Raw genomic sequence first — 24,838 nt, 5'->3', positions numbered from 1 at the left:
AAATAACCTGATAAATATTATTTTATTATTTATGAAAACAGCATCATATCCTTAAAGTCACAGATTTCTCCCAGTATCAATCATGGCAAACAGAGACTGGCATTTGCAATGTAGCTTCTGCTATGCCTCAAAGGCCAGATCCCTGGGACCAGATTAGCTTCTTTGTGTTCTAATCCAAACTGTGCCATGAAGCCACTAGGCCAGAGCAGATAATTTACCTTCTTTCTGCATTAGTTTTTCAATCAGCAGAGTGAGAGCAGGCTACTATTTGCAACTGGGCTAACAGAGTTCAATAAATGTCATTGAGCCATGACTATAAATGTTCTTGAAGTATGCCACAGAACTACCAGGTGTTATTGTCCTAACGGCTAATTACTTCAAAGTGTAAATATTTAGTTTAAAAGTTGAATTGAGGCCATTTTTATATTCCAGCGCCACTTCATATAACAAATTATCCTAGCCTAACACAAAATAAACACCTGTCACACTTGGGTAGCTACCAAATCCTATAAACATGAGACACATCATTTATTTAGCACAACCCCCTCCCCCGCCTTCCCCCCCTCCGGCCCCCAGCACATGCGCGCGCACACACACACACACACTCAACCCAAAAACCTAGCAAATAACAACAAAACAACCAAAAAAATACCTCCAGCTGCCCTCATGGAAAGTTACTGTCTGGAAGAGTGTTAACTCCCAAGAGTCTTTGAATGGGTGGGTGGCTAACCCTTTCCTGAATCTGTTTTTGCATCCAGTCCAGTGAACTGGAAACAACTAATGATTATCAGATTTCTACAGCCCTGCAGCGACCAGAAACAGCAAGGTGCCCATCTCTGCCCAGGGCGAAGGGGATCGTCAACTGATTCTCAAATGATACCACTGTAGTCTGTATTTGTCCTTTTCTCCTTTTCCTTCCTTTTTTGGGCAGTTTCAGCAGATTGATCCATGAAAGCCCCAGTGTTTTGTGCCCCTGAAAGGAGAGCCCTGTTAAACTCAATGTGTGAATGAATCTTTCCTTCACCCATCCTCATTTTTCACTAGCAAATACTACAAGTTGAGCAGGATGGTTGTTAAGTCAACCCTTCTCTGGCTTGAACAAGTGTGGGGGTCTGAATAAGTTATGACTTATTCCATCTTCAAATTTCTTTCTCCTTTTCTTCTCCATCTCTCATCACTTACATATTTGATGTTAACATTTTTACAGCAGAGTCCACAGTAATGTTTCATGAGTGGCCTTGCTTAACGGCACTGCCCCCATCACTTACATTTCTTCCCCAGCAACTCTCTCATCACAGATGTTGCTTGGGGCTGGGTAGGGTTGGGGACAGGATCAACAGCTCTCATACACCTATATACCTGGTGATCTGGCAATATGGCCTTTGTGTTTTCAGTTAATGTTTGAAGAACAATTTCTGTAAAAATGTAGAAAATTTATTTTAGGTAAACTAGTACCCATCAGCTCAGAAAATATCATTATAAAGAATTTTGCTCTATTATCTTGGGCCATTGCATCATTCTTCTAGAATTCAGCCAAAGGTTTGTGTTAGTATCCTCAGAGGTTTTGTGACAATGACAGGGTCTGGTGCACTTATGGACTGTTCTGTTTCAACTGGACCCCATCAACCCATATAACATCAGAAGTACATTTATAATGCCCATCCAATCCCTGGCCCAGACTGTGGCCCAAAGTTTTCAGCCATAAGGCCATTTCCACCCACTCCAGGGGCAGCACCTGCCCATATTCCATATCCCTGGTATCCTCTCCTCAGGAGCAAGTAAAAAACTGCCCTGCCTTGTCCACATCACACGAGGAGACAGAATTTCTCACAGGAACTCAACTCAGACCCTTCTTCCTGTCTGCATGGATTTAGATCAAATGGACTTCTTTGGTCAAGTCCACTAGGCCTTGATACATTAATGATCATTAAAAGAATCAGAACATTCCTTGTCTTAAAAAGTCTCACATTTAAATGTGTCTTCTTGCAGAATTCTATTTCAGATTTCAGGAGCTAATTTCAAAAGTTCTTGCTTTCCTTTTCTGCTTTTCTTTTTCATCTTGTTCTCCCTGATTCCAGCCCCACCCCAATTTGAAACTCAATTTATCCTATATCCCTCCTTCCCCTTTGTGTTCTTATTAGAACAATCTTCAACCTCACCAAGGCAAAGAATGATCCCCAGAATAGAGTAGGAGAAATGCAAAAGAGAAAGTATATATATAGCTTAACAAATTATCCCCCTCACAAGTACTCATCCTATCTGTGACTCAGTTTAGCTGCCTGACATCTACAGCTCACTGCTTTGTTTCCCTCAGATCTTCCTCTCTTTTTAAACCTTTTTTAAAGTAGGCTCCAGGCCCAGTGTGGAGCCCAATCTGGGGCTTGAACTCACAACCCTAAGATCAAGAGCCAGTCACTCAACCAGCTGAGGCACCCAGCCTCCCCTTCCTCAGCCCTCTTAACAAGTTGAGCCATATCTTGAAACCCTTCCTGGCACCATCTTCATTTCCCCTCTTTCTCTTTTTAAATCACTTTGCTCTTTTTTCTGCCCCTCACATACTCTGGGGATGGAAACTTCAACATTGCCTGAACTTTTTCTTCTCATCTCCATGACTTTATCCAAACTTTTCACTTCTCCTTTAATTTTTGACCATTTGACTTCCATTTCATCACCTCTGCCTCTCCCATGCCCATCTCTAGAAATGCTTCTGCAGCTGAGAATATACATTTTAAGTTTTAAAGTCTTCTGATTTAGTTCTTCCTCCAAGTGCTTCTGGAACACAGTGGGGATATTTCATGTCGTGATCGAGGGAGTCTTAGAAGTTATATAGTGAGCATCCATTCTTAATCTAAGTCCCAAAGGAAGAAAAATTCCTTAGCAAGAAGAAACCCCAACCATTAAAACTGAGGACCCAGGACTGGAGAAAGTACCCAGCTAAAGAATATTCAGGGTTAGAGAGGGGTCTACAGCAGGGTCTAACAACAGCAAGAGGTAATTTTTTCAAGTTACAGTTTTTCAGTTAAAAAAAAAAAAAAAAAAAGCCTGCCTTTACAGGCAGCCGGCATTTTGCAGAGCGCGGTGAAGGAAAAGTCTCTATAAAGACTGCACTAAAAGTGAAGTTACATTTGCATATTCACTGACCAGAGGCAATTTGCAACTAATAATAAGAACCCTGAAAGGAAAGAACAAACTCCGCCACTATTTACTGAGTGTTTACCATGTGTTGGGCAGAATGCAAAGTGTTTTACAGCATTATCTTAATTTTCACAACAACTCTGAAATTGAACTATTATTTTAGCAATCTCACTAAGAGGAAACAGGTTCAGAGAGGTTAAATAAATTGTCCCAAATCACACAGTATATATGTAACAGAATCCAGGTGGTTTCAACACGAAGCCTACACTCCTGGCCCAGAATCATGTGAGACAAGAAGTAGTCATAGGACATAAGAAGGATCTGGACAATACAGGAGAGAAGTAATCTAAAACAGAGCCTTCTCATCCTATAGGACGATCATCTAATAGTTCATGAAAAAGAACATGGTTTTGACATCAGAACCCCACTCAGTATATATCATCAATGTATATATTTAAACTTTATATAATAGAATTATGTCACTCTCTTTACAGAAGGTGGGCTCAGACCTTCTGAATGAATTATTTTTATATCTTCATAAAATTATATGTTAAAGGACCCCTCTGTCTATTGTCAAAAATAGCTACATGAATATTTCAGCCAAAACTCTGGTAGAAAGAACAGAAAATTAGACAAATAGTCCCCTTGCTACAGAATTAATAACTTAAATAGCATTTTAACTTGGTGTGCCAATGAATACTCTAGTTCATATTGTGTTATGTAACGCAATTCTATATTATCTTGAAAAGAAACAAGAAGTTCTCACTTTTAATCATTTTAAATCATATGCTAACATTTTCTCTTGTTTAAACAAGAGGATTTTTATCCTCTATATATTCTTTGCAAAGTGTTCTAGTGCCTGAGAAATTATTTCAGCTATTGCCAAAGCATGATAAGACAGAGTGATCGTGCTATATTATATTTCATAATCACAGCTCTTCTTAGCTCATAATCCTATTAATTCTTTTGGTCTACTTCCTTTTTGGTAAATATTTGCACTCCAAAGTATTAGCATATGTACCTAGATACATACCTTCTAATTCTCCCTCTTGGAATCTGATTAGAAAATGTGATGGCACCATTAAACATTGTAAACTCCTTAAGTTTACACAACTTATTAATGGTGTTAGCAGAGTGCTGGGTGCAGTAAAAGGTACTTGGTAAATATTTGTTTACAAACAAATACTACCAATACTAGTAGTAATAATAATAATAATTAAAAATAATAATAATAATTAACATTTCCTGAGGGAAAGTAACAATTTCCCATGTGTCTGTCATTGTTCTAGGTTTTAAATTACTTTTCTCATATGAACCTCATAAGAACACATTATTTCTATTTTCCCAATAAGTAAATTCAAATTTGGGGAGGCCAGTTCCTTTCCCAAGATCCCACATCCAATAGGTGAGGCTGCCAGATTCTGTCCCAGGCATATCTGATTCCAAAGCCCAATGCTGAAATACTCTACTATCATCTCACCACCCTGTTATCTCTCCTAAAACCCTGCTGAAAAACTTTTAAGCTTATCATTTTCTTTCACATTTCCTTGCAAAATGGATATATTTACAAATTTCACTGCCCATACCCCTCCAATTCACATACATGCTCCTGCAAGGAAATGTCAGATCTTACCTCATGTGCTATCACTCTTCCCAGTGTTGCACTGCCAAGCATTTAACAATTGACTCTGAGGCTAGAGGATTCAAAAGGAGCCCTGATTTGTATAGCATTTGTCTGATTTCCATGCTATAAATTCTGCTACTATGAATGACTATGGAAATGATGTCACTGAACACAGGGTCAGAAGGAGATGTGTATAAATGACTTTATCTGGTGCCCATGTACGTCAGCATACCACCAACTCTTCTCCATACTCAGAGTGTGGAGTTGGAAAAAAATTCAAAAATGTGCTCCGTTAGGATTAGCTTTGGATGAGCAAAATGAATAGGAAACACATCTGTTTCTAACACTGACATACTGTCTGATAAATTTAAGTGGTTTTTTTGCTCTTCTAGATCAGTGGTTCTCAAACTGTGGTCCCAGACCAGCAGCATCAGCATCACCTGGGAACATGTTACAAGTTGCAAATTCTGGGCCTCATCCCAAACCTACTGGATCAGAACTCTGGTGGGGGTTGGGGGACGTCAGCAATCACTGTTTTAAGGAGCCTCAAGGTGGTTCTGATTCACCATAAAGTTTGAGAGCCACTGTTCTGAATTTCAAAATCTCACTTCCAGTTCAACCCACAAGGTAAAGAAGTCAAGGCAGAGAAAGCTAATGAGGGGGAACCCTAGGTCAATTTTAATGGAATAAGTGTAGGTGGTCACAGGCCTGGCAAGCAAGTATGTAATGCAGACTGCAAAGAAAGGTCTCACTTACCACTTATCCAAGTACCACTCACATCTGAGTCAGAAGTGAATGTAAAACTAACTTGCAGGAGATCTCTTCAAAACAGAGAAGATATTCATTGGCTCTTTGAGGCTCATCCCAGAAGCAGTGTCTTAGCAGGTATCAAAAGAGAAAGTCACTCTTTAGTCTTCAGTTGAAGGAGCTCTGTACTTTACATATGTGAGTTGAAACACAAGTTCCCTAGCTAATTACCACCTGGGTTTATCCTGGGTTCACTTGAGAGTAACTTTTTTTCTGCCTTCCTCTGTAGTTCACCTGCATCAGATTCTCCTGAAAGGCTTGTTAAAACACAGATTGCCAACTTCATTCCCCTCCCCTGCCTCAACCAGTTCCTATTCCAGTAGGTTTGGGATAGGACCCCAAATTTACATTTGTAATAAGTTTTGGGTGATGTTGAAGCTGCTCCTATGGGATCTACCCTCTGAGAACTACTGGCCCTACCTGTGTGCTGTATATGCGCTCCCACTCTGGACAGTGCTCTTGATTTGCTTAGGAGCTGTTGGATTTTACCCAGAGGCCACCTGATGGAGCGGTAGGTGAAGACATGTGCACAGTAGAACCGGCAATAGCAAAGCTTTCATTTTGGTAAAGCCATCACTGCAAAACAGAACCACAGTTTAATCAGAGCCATAATTGGCATATTGCATAAGGATTTTCATTTACTCTGCTGCATCTCATTTAACTCTGAAGAGGCATTAGCTGCAGACAGTTTTTAAAGGAAAATGTTTATAATTAAAGCATATACGTGTAATCAATTTTGGCTTATGGGAAGGCTTTTCTAGAAATCAAAATGCATACTGGCATCAACACACAAATATTCCAGAAACAAACATTACGTAATTTACAAGGTATTCACTAATATACCAATATACTATTTCCAGCATCTCATTCAGGAACCAGCTGATAATTTGTCTGTGAAGACTCAGTGTTCCTATTACTAAAATGACCCAAAGGCAGCAAAGTAGTCAGTACAGCCTGTCTTCATCATTCTGCTCCTAACCACATAAATAACCAAATAGCATTCATTGAGTTTGCAGATGGCATCAAGCCAGAAGAGAAATTACCCAAAAGGGGAGAAAAATATTTTAAGTATAGTATGACTTTAATAATTTGGAGCAAAGAAGAGAAAATATAACAAACATTATCTGAGCAAGGCAATATATTGAAGGAGAAAATCCAAACTGCAAGATAAAAAGGTCAATATACATTCAAGTTTGCCATTTATTTGTTTACTCAGCAATTAATTATTAAGCACCTATTATGTGCCAGGCTCTGGGGACACAGTGGTGAGCAAAGTAAATATTGTCCCTCACTCATGGAGCTCACAGACAAGAGAGAAGAAAGGCCTTAAACTAGTAAATAAACAAACAAAAATGTAATTTCCAATCGTTGTCAGTGTTTTGAAGGAAAAGAGCAGACTAACAGAAAAAGAACAGCTTGGTGTGTGAGGAGGGACTATTTAGGTGGAGTGGTTGGTTAGAGAAGCTTCTCTGAGGAGCAGACATGAGCCAGAACGTGAAAGATGAGATACTGTCAGCTTTGAAAGAACATTATTCTAGACAGAGAGAACTGGTCCAGGCCAAGCCAATATCCTGCAGTAATTCCCTGGGCAGGAAAGATCAGTATCAAGGCTTTTCCTAGGAATGGAAAGACCAGGATGGCTTGAGCACAATGGGCAAGAGAGAGGGTAGAGAGAGATGAGGTGGGAGAGAAGGCATCCAGGGAAACATGCATCAGCAGCCAAATAACATTGTAAATCTGGGGATCAGCAAACTTTCCCTATAAATGGCCAGGTAGTAAATAGCATAGGGTTTTATGGGCCATAAGGTCTTTGTCCCAAGTACTCACTCAACCCTCTGGTTGTAGCAAGACAGCAGCCTTCCACAATACTTAAATGGATACTTTTTTGTGGTTGTGCTCTAGTACAACTTTATTTATACAAACAGTCAGTGAGTGGACTTAGACTGCTTTCTTACGGCCCCGGAAGCACACAAGCAGACATGAGACTGTGCTAGAAAACATAAGTAGGAGCAGGAAATTAATCTCCTAAATGAATCAGACCAGCTACATTCATCAGGCCATCATTCCATGAAATGTCTTCTTTGGACTCCACACTTAAAGTGGGATATAATTAAACAGGTATAGGTTTTAAAATAGTGATGATTACAGCTTTGGAAAACTCTGGCAAAGCACAAAGGTTGAATGAGTTGATGAGTTCAACCTGAAAAACAGAGAAAAGTAGTAACATCATTTTCATGTGTCCAAAGTGTTATTTGGCTGTAGGTGTATCCAACTGTTTCCAGTGTTCCCGGAGTAGAAAGATATGGGAATCAGAGGGAAGGGAGAAGTGAGAGAAGGAACTGGAAGTGAAACTGGCAGCCTGACCAGGCCAACCTGTGAAGAGTTGTCCCCACTGGCTCTCCTCCCTGTGTCTGTTGCACACAAGTCTACTCAGGAATATTTTAATCAGTGTGTCTCAGATATACTACTGTTTGAAGGAACATCATATTATACAACTATTCAAGTGAATAGTTGTCCCCTAATGTATATCCATTTCTAAACACTGCGTTTTCCTATTTGCAAAGAAGCCAGCATGTATTGATCACTACCTACATGCCAAGTGTACTAAGCGCCTAACACGCATTGTCTCGTTTGCTCCTCAGGAAGTCAGTATTATTTTTGCCCTCATTTACAAACGATGGAGTCCTTGCTGTTATCCTCATTTCCCAGAAAACTTAGATTTAAGGATATTAAATAATTTCCCCCAGGCCAATTAGCAAATAAATAGTAGACTCAATTTATTTTATGTTTATAATAAAGTAGATTAAGTGAGGAACAGCTGTATTTACATTTTTGAAAAATAGCACTGCGTGATATAAATCATAAAACTGTCACTTTTTTGTTCAAAGGGCCAAAGGTTAGAATGTACTTTTGACTTTAGCCAATTGAGTGCATCACAATTCTGTAAACCTTTCCAGAAGATCAGTGATTCCTATTTATTGTCTATGTGCAAGTGAGTATTAGGTGAAGAGGCTCTAATCTTGGGATATTCAAGATGTAGACTTAATTTTCTAGGCTTTCCTAATATCTTTTGCAGTAATTAGGGTTTTAAATTTCTTGAAGCATAGGAAGTGTAGTTGTTTTATCTAAAACAACTCTGATACTTCTAGTATCTAAAGTATTTGTGGGTCTGTGTCTGCTGTCTCTTATTCTGTTCATTCTTACTCTTGTGTCTTATTTCTTTATAGGCTTAGATATCTTTTACTATATGATGCTCATTTCCTTCAGAAAATTATTTGAGGGGGTGCCTGGGTGGCTCTGTCAGTTGAGCATCCAACTCTTGATTTCAGCTCAGGTCATGATCTCAGGGTCCTGGGATCCAGTGCTGTGTCAGGTTCCATGCTCAGCGGGGAGTCTGCTTGAGGATTCTCTCTCCCTCTGCACCTTTCCCCACTTGCTCAATCTCTCTCTTTCTCAAATAAATAAAGAAATCTTAAAAAAAAAAGAAAGAAAATTATTTGTGAGAATTCTTTGAGGCCTAGGATGAAGGTGCACTCCCCCAGAGAGAATTGGAATTTACTCCTTCTAAGTGTTTGGAGGCACTGTCAATTTAAGGCCACTTAATTTTTTTTATTTTTTAAAAAAGATTTTATTTATTTATTCATGAGGAACACATAGGCAGAGACAGAGGCAGAGGCAGAGGGAGAAGCAGGCTTCATGCAGGGAGCCCGATGTGGGACTCGATCTCAGGACTGCAGGAGCACGCCCTGAGCCAAAGGCAGATGCTCAACTGAGCCACCCAGGCATCCCAATTTAAGGCCACTTTAAACAAAATTCACAGCCTGGGTTTCATTGGACTGCAAATCTGGGAATTTAGGCTGCAGATCTTTGTTGGGATCAGCCTGCAGTTCCATGTCGGCTGTCTCTCCTTCCATCACTACTTGGCACCAAGGTAAATATCCTTACATTCTCTTGGAGAAGGATGTGAGCTGAATATTTCTGGTTCACCCTTTCACTTTGAGGTTCCAGCATGATAATAAGGGTCTGGTGTTTCTAGTTCTCACCTTGGGCTTTGCCCTGGTTCCCCACCCCTTTTTAAAAAATATTTTATTTATTTATTCATGAGAGACACACAGAGAGAGGCAGAGACTTAGGCAGAGGGAGAAGTAGGCTCTCTGCAGGAGGCTGATGTGGGACTCAATCCCAGACCCTGAGATTGCTCCCTGAGTCAAAGGCAGATGGGCAACCATTGAGCCATCCAGGTGTCCCAAGGTTCTCCACACGTTGACCCACCCACCAGCCATGAAACTGTCCTCAAGGCAGGAGTGGCTGCGGGATTGCTTACCTTTCTGGGTTCCACCTTTGTTTAATTTTGGCATAATAATTCTGTTGTTAGAGCTTTGATGTTCTTAAAAAGAGGGCTTTTCAATATTTTGTAGCATTTTAATTTGTTGTTATAGTATAGAATTAACCTCGCTCAAAGAGATGTCTAGCCTTCAGTTTTGGTTCTGGGGAGGTGATCTCTAAGTCCTTGGAATGTACTGCCTGAAAGAGTGTCTTAGTTTACTCAAGGGCCTTGATTCACACCAATGGACTAACAATGAGATTTAGCGTGGGGGCTCTAAGTCACCTAGCATCAGCTCTGGAGGGGTGAGCCACACAGGCTATGAACCATGTCTTTAGTGACGGAGCCCCAATAAAAACTCTGGCCCACAAGGCTCAGGTTAGCTTCCCTTTTTGGCAATACTCTGTGTATATCACCACACATTATTCTGGGAGAAGTTAGCTCTAGCCATGACTCAACTTGGACAGAGTAAATGAAGCTTCATACATGAAACTTTCCTGGATTCTTTTCCCCTTCTTGGCCCTTGGTATATTTTAATATGTAACCTATTATTGTACTAAGCAATAATCATGGGTATAATGGCTTTCAGTGAGTCCTGTGTGTACTTCTAGCATCAAACCTGAGGGTATCTTGGGGATCCCCAAACTTGAAATTGGTATCAGAAGTAAGTATGGTGTTGGGGACCTCCCAAACTCTGCAATTATTTTCAATGGAAAGCGGTTGCTCTCAGTGGGAAGAAAGTCTCATTACCTAGCTAGTCATATGATTAGAAATGGAAGAGTCTGTAATAATTAGGAAATGCAATGCTATCCTACCCTTAGTCCATATTTACATACAGAACTATTTGCTTGTGTTGAGCAATATGATTGAGCTAATTTTAATCAAAATATCAGAACCACCTTTTATGAATCAGACTTCATCAAACCCTGACTGGATGTTTTTCAACCAAGTAAATGTCATCATTTATGTGTGAATATATGCACATGTAACATACGTATATATATAGCTATATTTGTATAAATTTACCTGAGAAGTTAACACTGGATTAGTAATCAAAAGACATGGGTTTTACTTACAGTTTTGACTTTATTACTTTATAGAAAAGTTAACTTTGGTAAGTCACCTATCTTTTTTGAGTACACTTCTTCATAAACCAAGTGACCAAGGCTGGGGATTCTCACTGGGGTAATTTTGTCTACCAGAAGTCATTTTGGAAATTGTTTGGGTTGTCTGCATCCTGCACAACTGTTGGATGTTTTATCAGACATCCGTTTAGATAAAACATCTGTCTATAATTGAGCCTAGAACCTCTCTTTTATAAATAAAAATAATTTATGTCTCTGCATCATTTTAATGTGCATGGAATTCTCCAGATTTATAACTACTATGTAAATCAAGGGAAGATTACATATTGTCTTGTTTGGCACTTTCCCAGCAATGCTACTTATGTGTTTGAGTCACTGAGACCAGTCACCTGCCTGAGTCTGCGTTGTGCAGTTCTTATACTCAAGCCCCTCACTGTAATCCTAAACTGAGCATTTACATATTGAAATGTAGGTTATTATATCCCTTTCTTTCATTTCTTACCTATATTACAGTCAGTGGATTATATATACACATTTATTTTATATATATATATATAGAGAGAGAGAATTTCATTTCTTTTTTTTTAAGATTTTATTTATTTATTCATGAAAGACACAGAGAGAGATAGAGAGGCAGAGACACAGGCAGAGGGAGAAGCAGGCTCCATGCAGGGAGCCTGACGTGGGACTCGATCCCGGGTCCCCAGGAGCAGGCCCTGGGCTGAAGGCTGCACTAAACTGCTGAGCCACCCGGGCTGCCCATGGATTTCATTTCTATGTGGGGTTCTGGTCTGCCTGTCAAATTTGCCCTATGCCAAATAGACAATGACTTGGGATCTTCCCTTTTTTATGAAAAGTTTTCCAATATTAAGAATATGCCAAGGTAGGGGTGCCTGGGTGGCTCAGTCAGTTAAGCTTCTGCCTTCAGCTCAGGTCATGATCCCAGGGTCCTGAAATCAAGACCTGCATAGGGCTTCCTGCTCTATGGGGAGACTACTACTCCTTCTCCCTCTGCCTGCTGTTCATAAACTCTTTCTTTCTTCATTTCAGTGAATTAGTCTGGTTTGGGTGCTGTGTGGTAAACAACTGTGGGTATATTTCTAAGCCTTCCTGCCCTGTGTAGCTTCATTTATACCTAACCCCTCAAGGTATGGTCTGTTATCAAGGATGATCCCCTGGTTCAGAGAGGAAATAGGGGACACAACAATTTTACTCTCAGAGGTAGCCTCTGCTCAAGACCAGGTGAATATGTTTTTATTTTAGCATCATTCATTTCAGTGAACTTACTAAGTAATAGAATCACACTGATGAGTAAGATGATGCCCACCATCACAGAAGACTTGTAGTCTAACTGGGGAGAAAGTCTTAAGCCCAAAAATCTATGCCATAATTCAGGAAATGGAAGAATCTGAAATGTGAAGTATAAGCAAAATGCTATGGGAGAACTCATATGGGGAGTAACTAATTTGACCTGGGAGAATGAGGGAAGGTTTTATGGGATAAAAAATGGGATATTTTCAGGCAGGAGGCACTCCATTAACAAGGGGTAGAATAGAAGCTAAAAAGGCAGGCCATGGGAAAGTCTGGTTAGTGATCTCAGAAAGTTAACATCAATAAGGAGTCTTGGACAAGGTAGGGCTGGAAAGGAAGTTTGGAATCCAGTCATGGAGGAAAGCCAGGCTGAGGAGTCTGGACAGAATTCTGCAGGCAGTTCTACAGAAAGCCATGATGTTTTGAGGAGAGTGATAATGACTGGAGCCATGGTTTCTGAAAATTTTCTAGCTGGTGTCTGTAAGATGCATTAGGGGCGAGGAGAAGATACGAAGAAAGGAACTTGTGTTAGTAAGCAGTTGTACTAGTCCAAGTGAGACTAGCAAGGTGGGAAACAGAGTAGCCCAACTGGAACCAGAGGGTAGAGGGAGAGACTCACAGGGGAGAGGGAATATGGGGAGGTGGATACACCTTGACTCCAAGGGCTCTGGCCAGCCTGCATGAGTTCCCAGCGATGATGCTGTAGCCCTGATACTGCCAACCACCAGGGGAGGGTTGCCCAGGAAGATGGAGGTGATAATGAGCTTTGTCTTTAGACCAGTTGGATTTGAAAAGTAGACACTATATTCACGTGGAGATCTCCAGCAAACTACCAGAAAAAGAGACTGAGTGCTCTATAATTTCCAGATTATCCAACACTTCTCTACTGCCCTTTCCTCCTCTGAAAAAAGCCCTATTCTCTGCTAAAGTTGAAAGGTTACAGATAACATTGTAGGTAGAAGCTTATGCTCTGACCCAACTGACTTAGACTCAAATGCTAGCTTTGCCACTTTAGCGGTATGAGCTTGGCTAAGATCTCTAAGCCCTCAGTTTCCTCATCTATAAGATGGTGATAATAAAAGTATCCTTTGCAGAATGTTGCTTTGACGACTGAGATAGTATCTAGCATATTTTAAGTACCTAAAAATGTTACCTGCTACTAAACCTGATAACGTACCATTTCCAAACATACCCTGAACTTTCCTACCTCCAGTCATTTGCTCCTGCTGCTGATCACAGCTTAGAATGCTCTCCTATCCTGACCCCAACCCACCCACCAATGGAATTCATCCCTGCTATTCACCTACTCCCTACTCAAGATCCTGAAATCCAACTTGCTCTGAGAGTCAAGAATCACTGAGTTGGAATTTGGGATTATCCATAAGATTGGAAAAGTTTGCACATTCATTGTTTTGATTACACAAAGTCTTGGCTGGCTCGGAAGGGAAAATCCAGAATTTATTCTATTATAGAAAATACTCTGATTCTGTGAGGTTTCCTAATATGTTTTAATAGAGGGGTTCATGTAGCAAATCATGTGCCAAAATACAGACTTTATTGAGTATGAAAAGCAGAAAAATGAGAATTTGGGAAACCCAAACAAATTTGGACACATATCCCCCTTTTTTTTTTTTGCATGGACAGTTGAGCACTTTTTCCTTAGCCCTTCTATTTTGGATTCCTTTTTGGCAGTATTTTCCCAGGTGAAAAGTGCTACCAGTCAGTTCTTTCCTGCTACCTTCCACCCACGCTTTGTTTTGGCAAATGTAACTTGCCTGAGAGCTACAGAAATGCTACCCTGCACAGCCCTGATGCCAAATTGGAAGAAACATTGTTCTCTGTGAAATTAAGATAAGAGTTCAGAAGGGCCAATCTGCTTCAAAGTATGATTTTAACAATTTTTTTTTAAGTTAACTGAAACAGTAGCTCAATGTCATTCTTTGGGTTTCTACTTATTACAGTATCTTTCTTTTGTTTTAGAACAGTTCCTATAGCAATATGATGAAAATAACCTTTATTTTTTTGTTCAGCTGCAAAGACAGAACTATAAATTATTCCCTACCCTAGTTTCCTTTCAGCACATACAAAAGCCAGTGCTTGCTCTGCCCCAATAAATCAAAGCTTCAAAAAGGGCAAGGCAGCTAATCAGAGAACGCAGCTTCCACTAACTAGACAATGAAATCCTGTGTCTGTCATCTTTGGAATTAAGAAGAGATAAAGTGCCACTTTACACAAAGTTTCCAAACCAGGTCAGGAAGGAGTCAAGACACAGAATGGATTTGTAAACTTGGTCATTACATTCATCTAAGACCATATAATCCAATAAAGATTGAATTTCCATCTACATTTTACAGCCCTGGATAAATGTCTTCAATGCATTTCCAATAGGACCAAAGACTTGATTTTACTTTTGAAAAATATATTTTCAAAAAATAAATAAATATTTTTGAGCTGGAACTGATAAGGAAAACGTTTCTGAGAAAAAAAAATATTGGAAATAAACCTTAAAGGATGTAGGACCATTTATTTATTTATTTATTTATTTATTTATTTATTTATTTATTTATTTAGATGTAGGACCTTTTAATGGTCACAAAGATGCATAAACATTTTGTAAGAATGGATTGGCTCAAATCAATTCTGCCCTATAGATCCAGTTCATTAGTTTTCAAATATTCATGTCTCCAATAGAGGTATTAATGAAGCCAACATTTATTGACTATATTTAAATTAGGCATCACTGCTAAGCATGAGATTAAGAAGATGAATACAGCATTGGGCCTGCCCTCAAGGAGCTCTCACTCTTTGAAAAACTCTTCTGTTACTTCATTTTATTACACAAAATAAAACATGTGCATCATTATAAATTAATTCTGAGGTTCATCTGGGAAGTCTACATGAAAACTTTGCTTCACAGAAATTTTCTCTGTGAAATGAAATCAAATGAGCAAAAATACAAAGAAGACAGCTTTTTAAGGGCCGAGTGTAGTTACAGTTGCATAAATTCACCATAACCATAGTCACAAACTCAGTAATTCTATAAAACTGCTTGAAAACAAAAAAGAAAAAAATGGTTAACATTTATGTTACAGCACTTTCTTAAGGGCAGAACAGTAAAAAATATAAATGTGTTTGGAACCCAAACAGTGCTAATATGAGGATTTCTGACCTGAGTGTGTTTATATGAGGGACCAAGAGAATTACTGGAAGAAACTAATTTTATTTACTTACTTACTCACTTATTTTAAAGATTTGGGACACCTGGGTGGCTCAGTGGTTAAGCGTCTGCCTTCTGCTCAGGTCGTATCCCAGGGTCCTGGGATCAAGTCTTGCTTCAGGTTTCCTGTGGGGAGCCTGCTTCTCCCTCTGCCTATGTCTCTACCTTTCTCTCTGTGTCTTTCATGAATAAATAAAATATTTTTTAAAAATAAAATAAAATTTTACTTATTCATTTGATCTCTCAAATCAAGAGAGAGCACAGGCAGAGGGAATAGTGGAGGAAGAGGGAAAAAGCAGGCTCCCCACTGAATAGGGCTTGATTCCAGGACACTGAGATCATGACTTGCACCAAAGGCAGATGCTTAAGCATGGGCTTGGTTCAAAAAATGGTGTGTTCATGGATAGTACTCAAAGTTTGTCTTTAAGTCCAGCTGCTGGGCTAGGCTAGGCTGGGCTACAGACTTCAAATTTTAAAAAATGAGGGACACCTAGGTGGCTCAACAGTTGACCATCTGCCTTCAGCTCAGGGCATAATCCTGGGATCCTGGATCAAGTCCCACATTGGGCTCTCTTTGAAGAGCCTGCTTCTCCCTCTGCCTATGTTTCTGACCGTCTCTCTCTGTGTCTCTCATGAATAAATAAATCTTAAAAAAGTTTTTTTTAAATGATAATGTAATTTTTACTAAAAACTTTATAGACACGGGTGTGGGATAACACTGCTTTGGGATCCACATCAAAGTGCAGCACAAAATGGAGGGAATCTATGTTCTCACAATACACAGCTGAATATTGGCTTATAGAAGTCTCTGAGATGATGGCACTCTTTTACTCCATTGGCATGTCCAGGAAGGTGAGGTGTCACACTTTACACAGGACAGCCCCCATGGGAACACCTTAGCAGTGGAGATCACCAGCATCACATGATGTTTATTGAGAAGAAATAGAAGAATGTGGCAGATGCCTTGAGATTGATGATAGGCAGTATAGGAATGTATGAGCACCACCTGGGACACCTTTGATATAATTTGAGTAGTTTGTGGTGAGTTGCAGGATTTTCTATAGTAAGTGGGGAGAAGAACCAGAGAAATATGGTTTATTCCTGCTCATCTAACCCCATTTGTCTACTTCCCTGAGCTGGAGTGGACTACACACCCTACATAAACATAAGTTACTCAAATGTTAGGTCCTAATTCATTTCAGGAATATGATGAATTATTTTCTAAGAAAAGTACCCACTTATCTGAAATTTAGTAACATATTCAACAACTTCTTTCCATCTGTAGAATTTCTGGTCAAGCATTCACATTTTATACTGTTATGACCATAGCATAATTCTAAACATAAGTGTGTGTGTGGGGGGGGGTGGGTGGGGGGGAGGACACAAAGAAAATTAAGAATGCAAGGGAATAGGGTTTGTTTGCCATGAAGACTGCCCTATTCTCCTGAGAACCAGTGACATTGAACAACAAAAAAGGATTCCTGGTACTTTTGGAAATTACACAAAAGGTAAATTGAACTTTAGTCCAGAGGACATACCTGTAGGATGTCTGGTCAGAAAGTTCTGGGCTGGATTCCCTTCCTCATTTAAAGGTTTTTTTTTTTTTTTCATTTAAAGGTTTTTGCAAAACCTTTTCTGCTCACAAGAGAAGACTCTGAAAAAGAACTTATTTTTCAAGGTTTATGTGAAAATGCTCAAAACGGGTTATCCTGCACTGTTAAACCTAAACTGATTGCAAATGGAAAAGTATGTATCCTATTGTACTTTTAGTGGCCTTCGAAAATAATTAAAAGCAAAGAAGGAAAAAGCATTGACAAAGTTATTTGGTGAAGACATTCTAGGATAGCTTTTTTTTTTTTTTTTAATTGGAAAGCCTCTTGTTTTGCAACAATGGTCTTCCTTTCTTCTTCTCAATCTACCTTGTGCTCTGCTACCAGATTAGTTTTTCTAAGGCATCACCTTCATCATGTCATTCTTCTGCTTAAAGCCTCAGAAAATAAATTTCATAGGCAATGGGCAGGGGGAGTGGCAGAGAATAGCAAGTTCATAGAGGAATAACTATAGCTAAAATGTATTGTGTGCTGTGTGCTAAACACTGTTCTAAACACTATACATGCAGTGACCCATGTAATACTCAAAAACTATGAGATAGATGCTAATTTTTTTTAACCTCATTTTAAAGATGAGACTAAGGAACTAGCTCAAGATTATATAGGTGACATTTCAACCCAAATAGTCTTGTGGGATGCTAGGCCTCTCTCACTCTTTACCATTGCATTTCTTTCTTTCTTTTTGAAGATTTTTTTATTTAGAGAGAGTACATGCATGGGAACGGGGAAAGTGCAGAGAGGGATAGAGAGAATCCCAAGCATATTGTGGTCTGAGTACAGAGCCCAACACAGGGCTTGATCTCATGACCCTGAGATCATGACTTGAACAGAAATCAAGAGTCAGATGCTCAACCAACTGAACCACCCAAGAGCCTCTTAATCACTGCATTTAAATCCTAAAGCTCAGGGCACCTGGGTGGCTCAGTTAAGCATCTGCCTTGGCTCAGGTCATGATCTCAGAGTCCTGGGACTGAGCCCCACATCAGGCTAGGCTCTCTGCTCACTGGGGAATCTGCTTCTCTCTCTGCTCCTCCTGCAGCTTGTGCTCTTTCTCTCTCAAATAAAGAAAATCTTTAAAAAATAAATTCTAAAGCTCAAGAGGCCCTCAGTGTTGGGCACACACATACACAATATTTCCTGTTCATGTTGTGCTTGATCCCTGAGAAGTTAAGACAGGCATTTAGCGCCTTCCACAATCTAAGAACTCTTTCCTATTTTATCATTCACTGTCACCTCTTAATTCCTCCCATATGGCCAAATATTCTTGCTGTTTTGAATGCTGCTCTTCCTGAGGGTCTCTGTCTTCCTGTCTTCCCAAATCTTAACTATCACTTAAAGCCTACAAGGAACCCTGGCCTCATCTGAACAAAAGTATCTTCTTTGTCACATTCATTGAGGAGGACCTCTTTGGACTTCCACAATCACTGGGTTCCATTCTGGTGGTTTCATATCATCACTCATTACTTTGTAGAGTTCTCTTCCCAAATGCTTTTCTTCACCTCCGTTCTCAGTTTTAATCCCATCAAAACCAGGTCTAATGACAGTACACGCTTCAGAAACACTTTATTGATTACGTAAGAAATACAACCACCAAATGTTCCATAGATAGAAACTTTATTTAGAAGACATCCTTGGCTTGATAGAATAAAGCAGAGGAACAAATAAACACAAGTATGGAATTGAGCTCTTCTGAAATTGCCTTGGACAATTATCTTAGGGTTGGAGATATACACAGGAAATGTGTTTTATTGATCAAGTCCTTTTTGTTTCCTCTAGTGATTTCTAACACATACATTTCCAATTTACTGGTGATTTCTTTTTTAAAAGATTTAAAAATACATTTCAACTTATTTTTCTCTTAATATCAACAATAAAATGACTTCTTTCATCTGTGCTTAATAAGAGTAACTTGACTACTTTTTCTTTTCTTCTTGACATCATCATTTCTCAGATATTACTGAATTAAAATGTGGAATTTTATTCAAATGCCGTTGTTACCTTACATACCTCTTAAGAATTCTTTCTTAACATTTGGATTAAGCTTTATGTTCACAAGGACATTTGAGAGGATTTATAGTGCCTTTTGTTGAATTTATTATTCAGGATATTTGGAAGAAAGAGAAGGAGCTATGACTAATTTTTTTTTCAAAAAGTGTAAGTGTATGGTATACTTTCTAAATCCAATATATATTATTATGGGACATAAAACTAATGATGACTATGCTCAAATTAAAAAAAAAAAAACTTTATCATGGAAAAAAACTAACAATGACTAATTTTGATACTGTCACCATCCTTTGAGGAGAAAGTTGTTTAGACAGACCACTCCAGTATGAAGGTTATTTTGAGCTGAAGGTAACTGAGACCCTACAGGCTCAAAAGAAACTTTTGACCTTCCTGTAATAGCCTAGAAGAATCTAAATGTAGGGGGTCTTTCTCAGACTAAGGATTATTAGCAGAGATAAATTTATCTGAGGGACTCATCTGGGTGGTAGGGCAAACATCTAATTAGCTCATGTATGCTCTACTTCTTATCACCCAGTGAATTGCATTCTTCCCTCTGAAGTCCCAGATCTCTACCTCCTTCTCCTTATTTCAGGATGATATAAAGACTTCATTTTGCCTTTCTTTGGAATTTCCATGCCTGTGTGGATTCCTCATACATACGCTATTAAATTTTATTTTCTCCTGTTTGTCTCATGTTAATTTGATTCTTAGTCTAGCTAGAAGGCCTTTGAGGGGACAAGAATTCTTGTTTTTCAATAGTTTCAAATGAAGAGACCACAACTCTTAAGTCTTGATTCTGGAAGGGAGCACAAGGGTAACCAAGACTGGCACTTGGTATTGTTCAGGTAGGTGCAGGGAGAGTGGTAGGAAATGAAGAGGAGGTACAGGTCAAAGAGATCTGTTCCTGTTCCCAAGCATGGGTTTCCTAAGACTCAGTGAAGAAACAGATTTTGTTATGTTATGAGTATATATATATATATATATATATACATATATATATATATATATATATAGTGCTTTGCTTCTACAGTTCCTTTTCTAGTATAAGTCTACAGAAAGCCTCCTGTGGCCTACTCAGGCCTAGAAGGTTCTGGGCAAAGAGTAACGAACCCTATTTTTCTTGAGTTTTGAAAAGGTTTGGCCAGAAATTCCAAATTAAGTTTTAAATGAATTTACCCACTTACAGTGTGCTTGATTTGGGTTTTTTTGGTTGACATATTGAAATTTGTAAGCAGGACAATAATAGAGTGTGTATAAATGAGTTCTGGCAGTACAAATCCTTCTCTTTTTTTCCTCCAAGACATAATAAGATAAAAGGAAAAATTGTTATTGAATCATGAAATGGAGTCATCTTGTCAGCCATTCCCACTCTGACCAGAAAGGGTGTGGAAGGTCACAGGTGAGTCTGGGCAAACCCTGCACTGTTTATTGCACCTTGTGGCCAAAGGACCCTATCATAAATGTGGGGCCCTGAAAATGGGTTTTTTACTTTATCTGTAGCAGGTTTGAAGACAAGTTGGTTTAGTCTATTCTTGAATGAAAATGGAACCATATTCTTTAAAAAGAATAGTAGTATAGATTGGATGCTTTCTAACCTGTTCTTTTAGGTACGTGTTTATATCATTACTCTTAAAACTAGGGAACTTACCTGTTAAAAGAACTTATTTCCATGTAACTCTCTCCCACTTTTCCCCCAGATTAAGGAATGATGATGAGCTCTGGTTCAGAAGATACAAGCTTGAAGCATCTCAAGAGGCAAACAAAGAGAAATTGTTATATTAAGTCACACTCTTGAGTATTTAAGAAGATGTAAGACTCTAAGATAAGCAATTAGTGGGAACCATCCCTCTGATGTGTAAGATAAATGTTAATGCTTTTCTAACTACAGACTAAGATATACCAGTCATCCTTACATTCCTGAATTATAATGAAATGTGGGCCCCAATTAATCTTTGTTATACACTAAGAACAAAAACAAATGTTCCAGGGACAATAACTAGACTGGCTTTATCTATCATACAAAACCATTTAACCTTGCTAGCATTTTTTACTACAGAGGCCACTGATCAGGTTTAATTACCGAAGTGGTTAGTGCAAGGTCAATTACGTCCAAGGGCCTGGTTCTGGCCAGATTTTCTGTAATTAATGGAATCAAACAAGCTTTGCTAATATTGGTGTGTCCTTGTTTAGCCAATCTACTTTTGGCAAAATGATTTCAGGTCGTGGATTCTACTCAATCTGTTGGTATTTACTACTGTATCTCCATAGTCACTAAAGACGAGAGTTCAAATATTGCGACCATATATGCACCAAAAGTATACATACACTTAAAGCTCAACCTGTCCAAAATAGCACACTCTGCACACTCTCCCTTTATCCAGTTTTTTTTCTTGCTGTACTTATTATTTTCAGAATGTCTTTTTTTTTTTTTTTTTTTGTCTGTCCCCCCATGAAAATATAAGCTCCATGAGGGCAGGGACTTTAACTGATCCTATCTGTCGTACCCAGAACTATGCCTGGCATGAAGTAAGTTTTCAATGAATACATATGAAATGAACAAACTTAGAGATTGGCTTGCCAAAATTGGTGGCCAGTAGAAGTTTTCACCAGCATCTATCTATTCTTGTCATACTAGGTAAGAATGAGTTCACAGAACCACTCATTCACGGCAGTTTTCAGATGTCAAAATGGATTGGAAATTTGGTGTTTTAATATGGCTCTGGTCCTTGCCAATCTCCTTTTCTTTCTCTTTCCTTTCTTTCTTTCCTTCCTTCTTTCCCTTCTTCCCTCTTTCTTTCTTCCTCCTTCTCTCTTTCTTTCTCTCGACTGTGTTGATTCCATCACTGGTATCCAAGAGGTTCAGTGGAATAATGACTATGTGCCTGTGCTCCAAACCCAGCTCTGCTCCTTACTATGTGTCTAAAATATCCACTTACCCTCTGGCCCTTCACTATCCTCACACATAAATAGGGATTGAAAGAATTCCCTCATAGGATTATTTTGAGAATTAAAAGAGAGATAATACATGAAAGCACAAAAAGCAAGACGTGAGATATGGCTAACATAATCTGCTATTAGTCTTTTGACTCTCATTTGGATTTTCACTATTTCTGGGGTTTTAACTTCTTTTTTACTTTTCCCGTTCCTTTCCTTAACTTCAGTCATTTTTGAATACTACATGGTACTTTTCTTGCCCTGTGTCTTGCCTTATTCCCAATTATTTAACAAAACTTGCTTCATTATATCTATTCTGTTTGATCTTTTACCCAGAGGCCTCTTACTCAGAACTCTCTGACCATCTGTGGTAAAGTGCCCAAGTGGCTCCCTAGTCCTACTTTTACCTGCCATCTGTAAAATGGGAAAATATTGGCACCTGTATCAGAGTCGTGGGGAGAACTCCATGAGGTAATTGGTGTTAAAGACCAACAAGAGTGTCATGCATAGAATTATTCAAATGATGATAGTGAACTATTTTTTTTTTTTTACCCACAATGTCTCTTCCTCTTTTTGCTGACTAACCCTTGCTCGGTTTTTTTTTTCCAACCTCTTAATAGTGTATTAAAATTCTGTGTTACCATCATCTAGGACTGCTACTGACTAGATTCCGGAATTGTACACATAAACTACAGGAGGCTAATGTGGAATTACTTCCGAAGGCCAATATGGAGCTTGTACAGCCTTCCTCAATTGTCTCTAGCCCTCCTTATGTAGTTTAACTAAACCTCTTTAATGTTGGCTGGATACTTCTGTCTCTATCAGAGAGAGATAAGCATTTTTTTTTTTAATTTAGCAAAGAGAAAGGATAACTAGAAGTGCTCCCTTTTCCCTTCTTTCCCCACTCCCTGTGGCCCTAAAGGAGACTCATATGGGTTTACATGTGACCCTCAGGCCTACCCAGTGCATAGACATTAACAGCTCACTCAGGCACTGGCTCAGCTGTGCTGGCCCTCCTTTCCCAATGGTAGGAGAGCCAATAGACATCTGTTGAACTTGAGAACCTCACCATGGCAAAATTTTAAGTTGCATGATAGGTGCAATTTCACATAGTAAGGGTAGTTTATAGTCAGAAATCTTGTGTGTGTGTCTGTGTGTGTGTGTGAGAGAGAGACAGACAGACAGACCTTCCCATACTCCTTGCCCTCCCTCAGAGTTGCTCACAACCCTCCACCCCCATGTCCCACCTGTGCCCTCAGGAAGGTGTGCTTAGCCCTCTTTGGCTTGGTTCCACCTAAGACTCAAGAGAGAGGTGAAGGGGTCTAACTATACTTGACTCAACCTGATTTTATTTAGACAACGTTAGTAAATTAGAACACTCTTCTAGCCAGGTTTTCTTGACTGGTCGAGTTGTCCTGAATCCTGAGCACCTTCACCATCTCAACTGCAAACAAACACAGTAACAGCTGCTTTCTTCTCCAGAGGAATAAAGACTGTCTCAGAAGAAATTTCTATTTTATGCACTGACTGAACTCTGCTTCACTGAGTTTATTCCAGTCTCTAACAATACAAACTGAATTCTTAAGAAATATTCACACACACAAGTATTCAGCATGAATGCATTCATTTGTGAAACCAATAGTATACTAACAGACCACAGGCCACAAAAAGACCTAGACTTTGTAATGGCTATGTCAGTGGCAACGCGCTAAATGTAGTCATCAAATCTTGTTTCATTCTCTATGGCAATGGTTTTCAACTGCAGTCGATTTTGGACACCAGGGCAATGTCTGCTGATGTTTTTAGTTGTCACAACTGGGGTAGGGGGCAACAGGAATCTGGTCAGGAGAGGCCAGGGATGCTGCTCCACATCCTTGGGTGCACTGAAGTGTGCCAGGATATGTCACTACAAAATCCACCCCTGTGACAGAAGGATTATTTTGAGCTAAGACAATTGAGAGCCAGCAGAGGCAGAAAAAAGCTTTCTACCTCCGTGTAACTGCCTAAAAATAAAGTATAAATTTCCTTTTTTTGTAAATGAAATTTACATTTATAAAGGAAATTTCCATTTGTAAAGACATCGAAGAGAGCTACTCTGGGAGACAATTCTTATCATCTGAGGAACTCTTATCTACATAACAAGACAACCCTATTACCATACATTTCCTTCCCTCACCTTCCTATAACTTGCCTCCCCTGCCAAGAAGCCCCAAACTCTTTTTTCTTTGTTTAGCCTAAAATGGTATATAAACCTCAATTATCTGACCACCTCGTTGAGTCTCATTCCTTTGTGAAACTCCTGTGTGGATGTATGTAATTAAATTGGTTTTTTTCCTTGTTAATCTGTTTTTTATCAGTTTGATTTGAAAACTGCAGCCATTGAAAAAGGTCTTTCCTCCCCACAGCGCAGGAGCTCAGGACAGTCTCCCACAACAATCATCCAGCCCCAAACAAATGTAAATGGTGCCGAGGTTGAGAAACCCTGTTCTACAGGGATAGCTAGAAATCTAATGCATGAAAAATCAGCTTGGTTTTTGGGAACTTAGTAGCCTAAGAGAAGCCAAACTCATTCTAGTCTATGGCCATGTGTTGTGGACATATCAGAGATCTTCAATGTTTCAAACTGTGCTTAATAAAGTGACTCTGCAGGGTCAAACAGATGGGTCTCATTCCCCCGCTGGTCTGCTGGTGACAGATTAGGAGTGCGACACTATCCTGCTCTGCTGGCAGGACAACTGTCTTGGTGAAATGAAAAGTTCACCAAAGCACAATGCCAAGTGACAC

General features: G+C 39.3%; 1 protein-coding gene across 4 annotated transcripts in view; it reads right to left on the bottom strand.

Annotated features, from left to right (window-relative positions):
* Positions 1-24,838, bottom strand: part of UBE3D (ubiquitin protein ligase E3D) — a 202,733-nt gene that overhangs the window by 29,941 nt on the left and 147,954 nt on the right. The window contains exons 10-11 of one of the 4 annotated variants that reach the window (XR_013383126.1): positions 20,769-20,867; positions 5,987-6,142 (exon numbers count right to left, since the gene is read on the bottom strand). The exons of 1 other annotated variant lie outside the window; for it this stretch is intronic. Coding sequence is in view for 2 of the 3 variants with exons in the window: in XM_077903243.1 (XP_077759369.1) it covers positions 20,844-20,867 (24 nt within the window). In the remaining variant the exon portion in view is untranslated. Of the gene's footprint in view, positions 1-5,986; positions 6,143-20,130; positions 20,868-24,838 lie in introns of those variants that run through there. 2 more of the 4 variants (XM_077903246.1, XM_077903243.1) reach the window with 2 other exon arrangements.

This window comes from Canis aureus, chromosome 7, assembly GCF_053574225.1.
Source record: "Canis aureus isolate CA01 chromosome 7, VMU_Caureus_v.1.0, whole genome shotgun sequence".
Lineage (NCBI taxonomy): Eukaryota > Metazoa > Chordata > Mammalia > Carnivora > Canidae > Canis > Canis aureus.
This window is presented reverse-complemented; position numbering and strand designations above follow the sequence as displayed.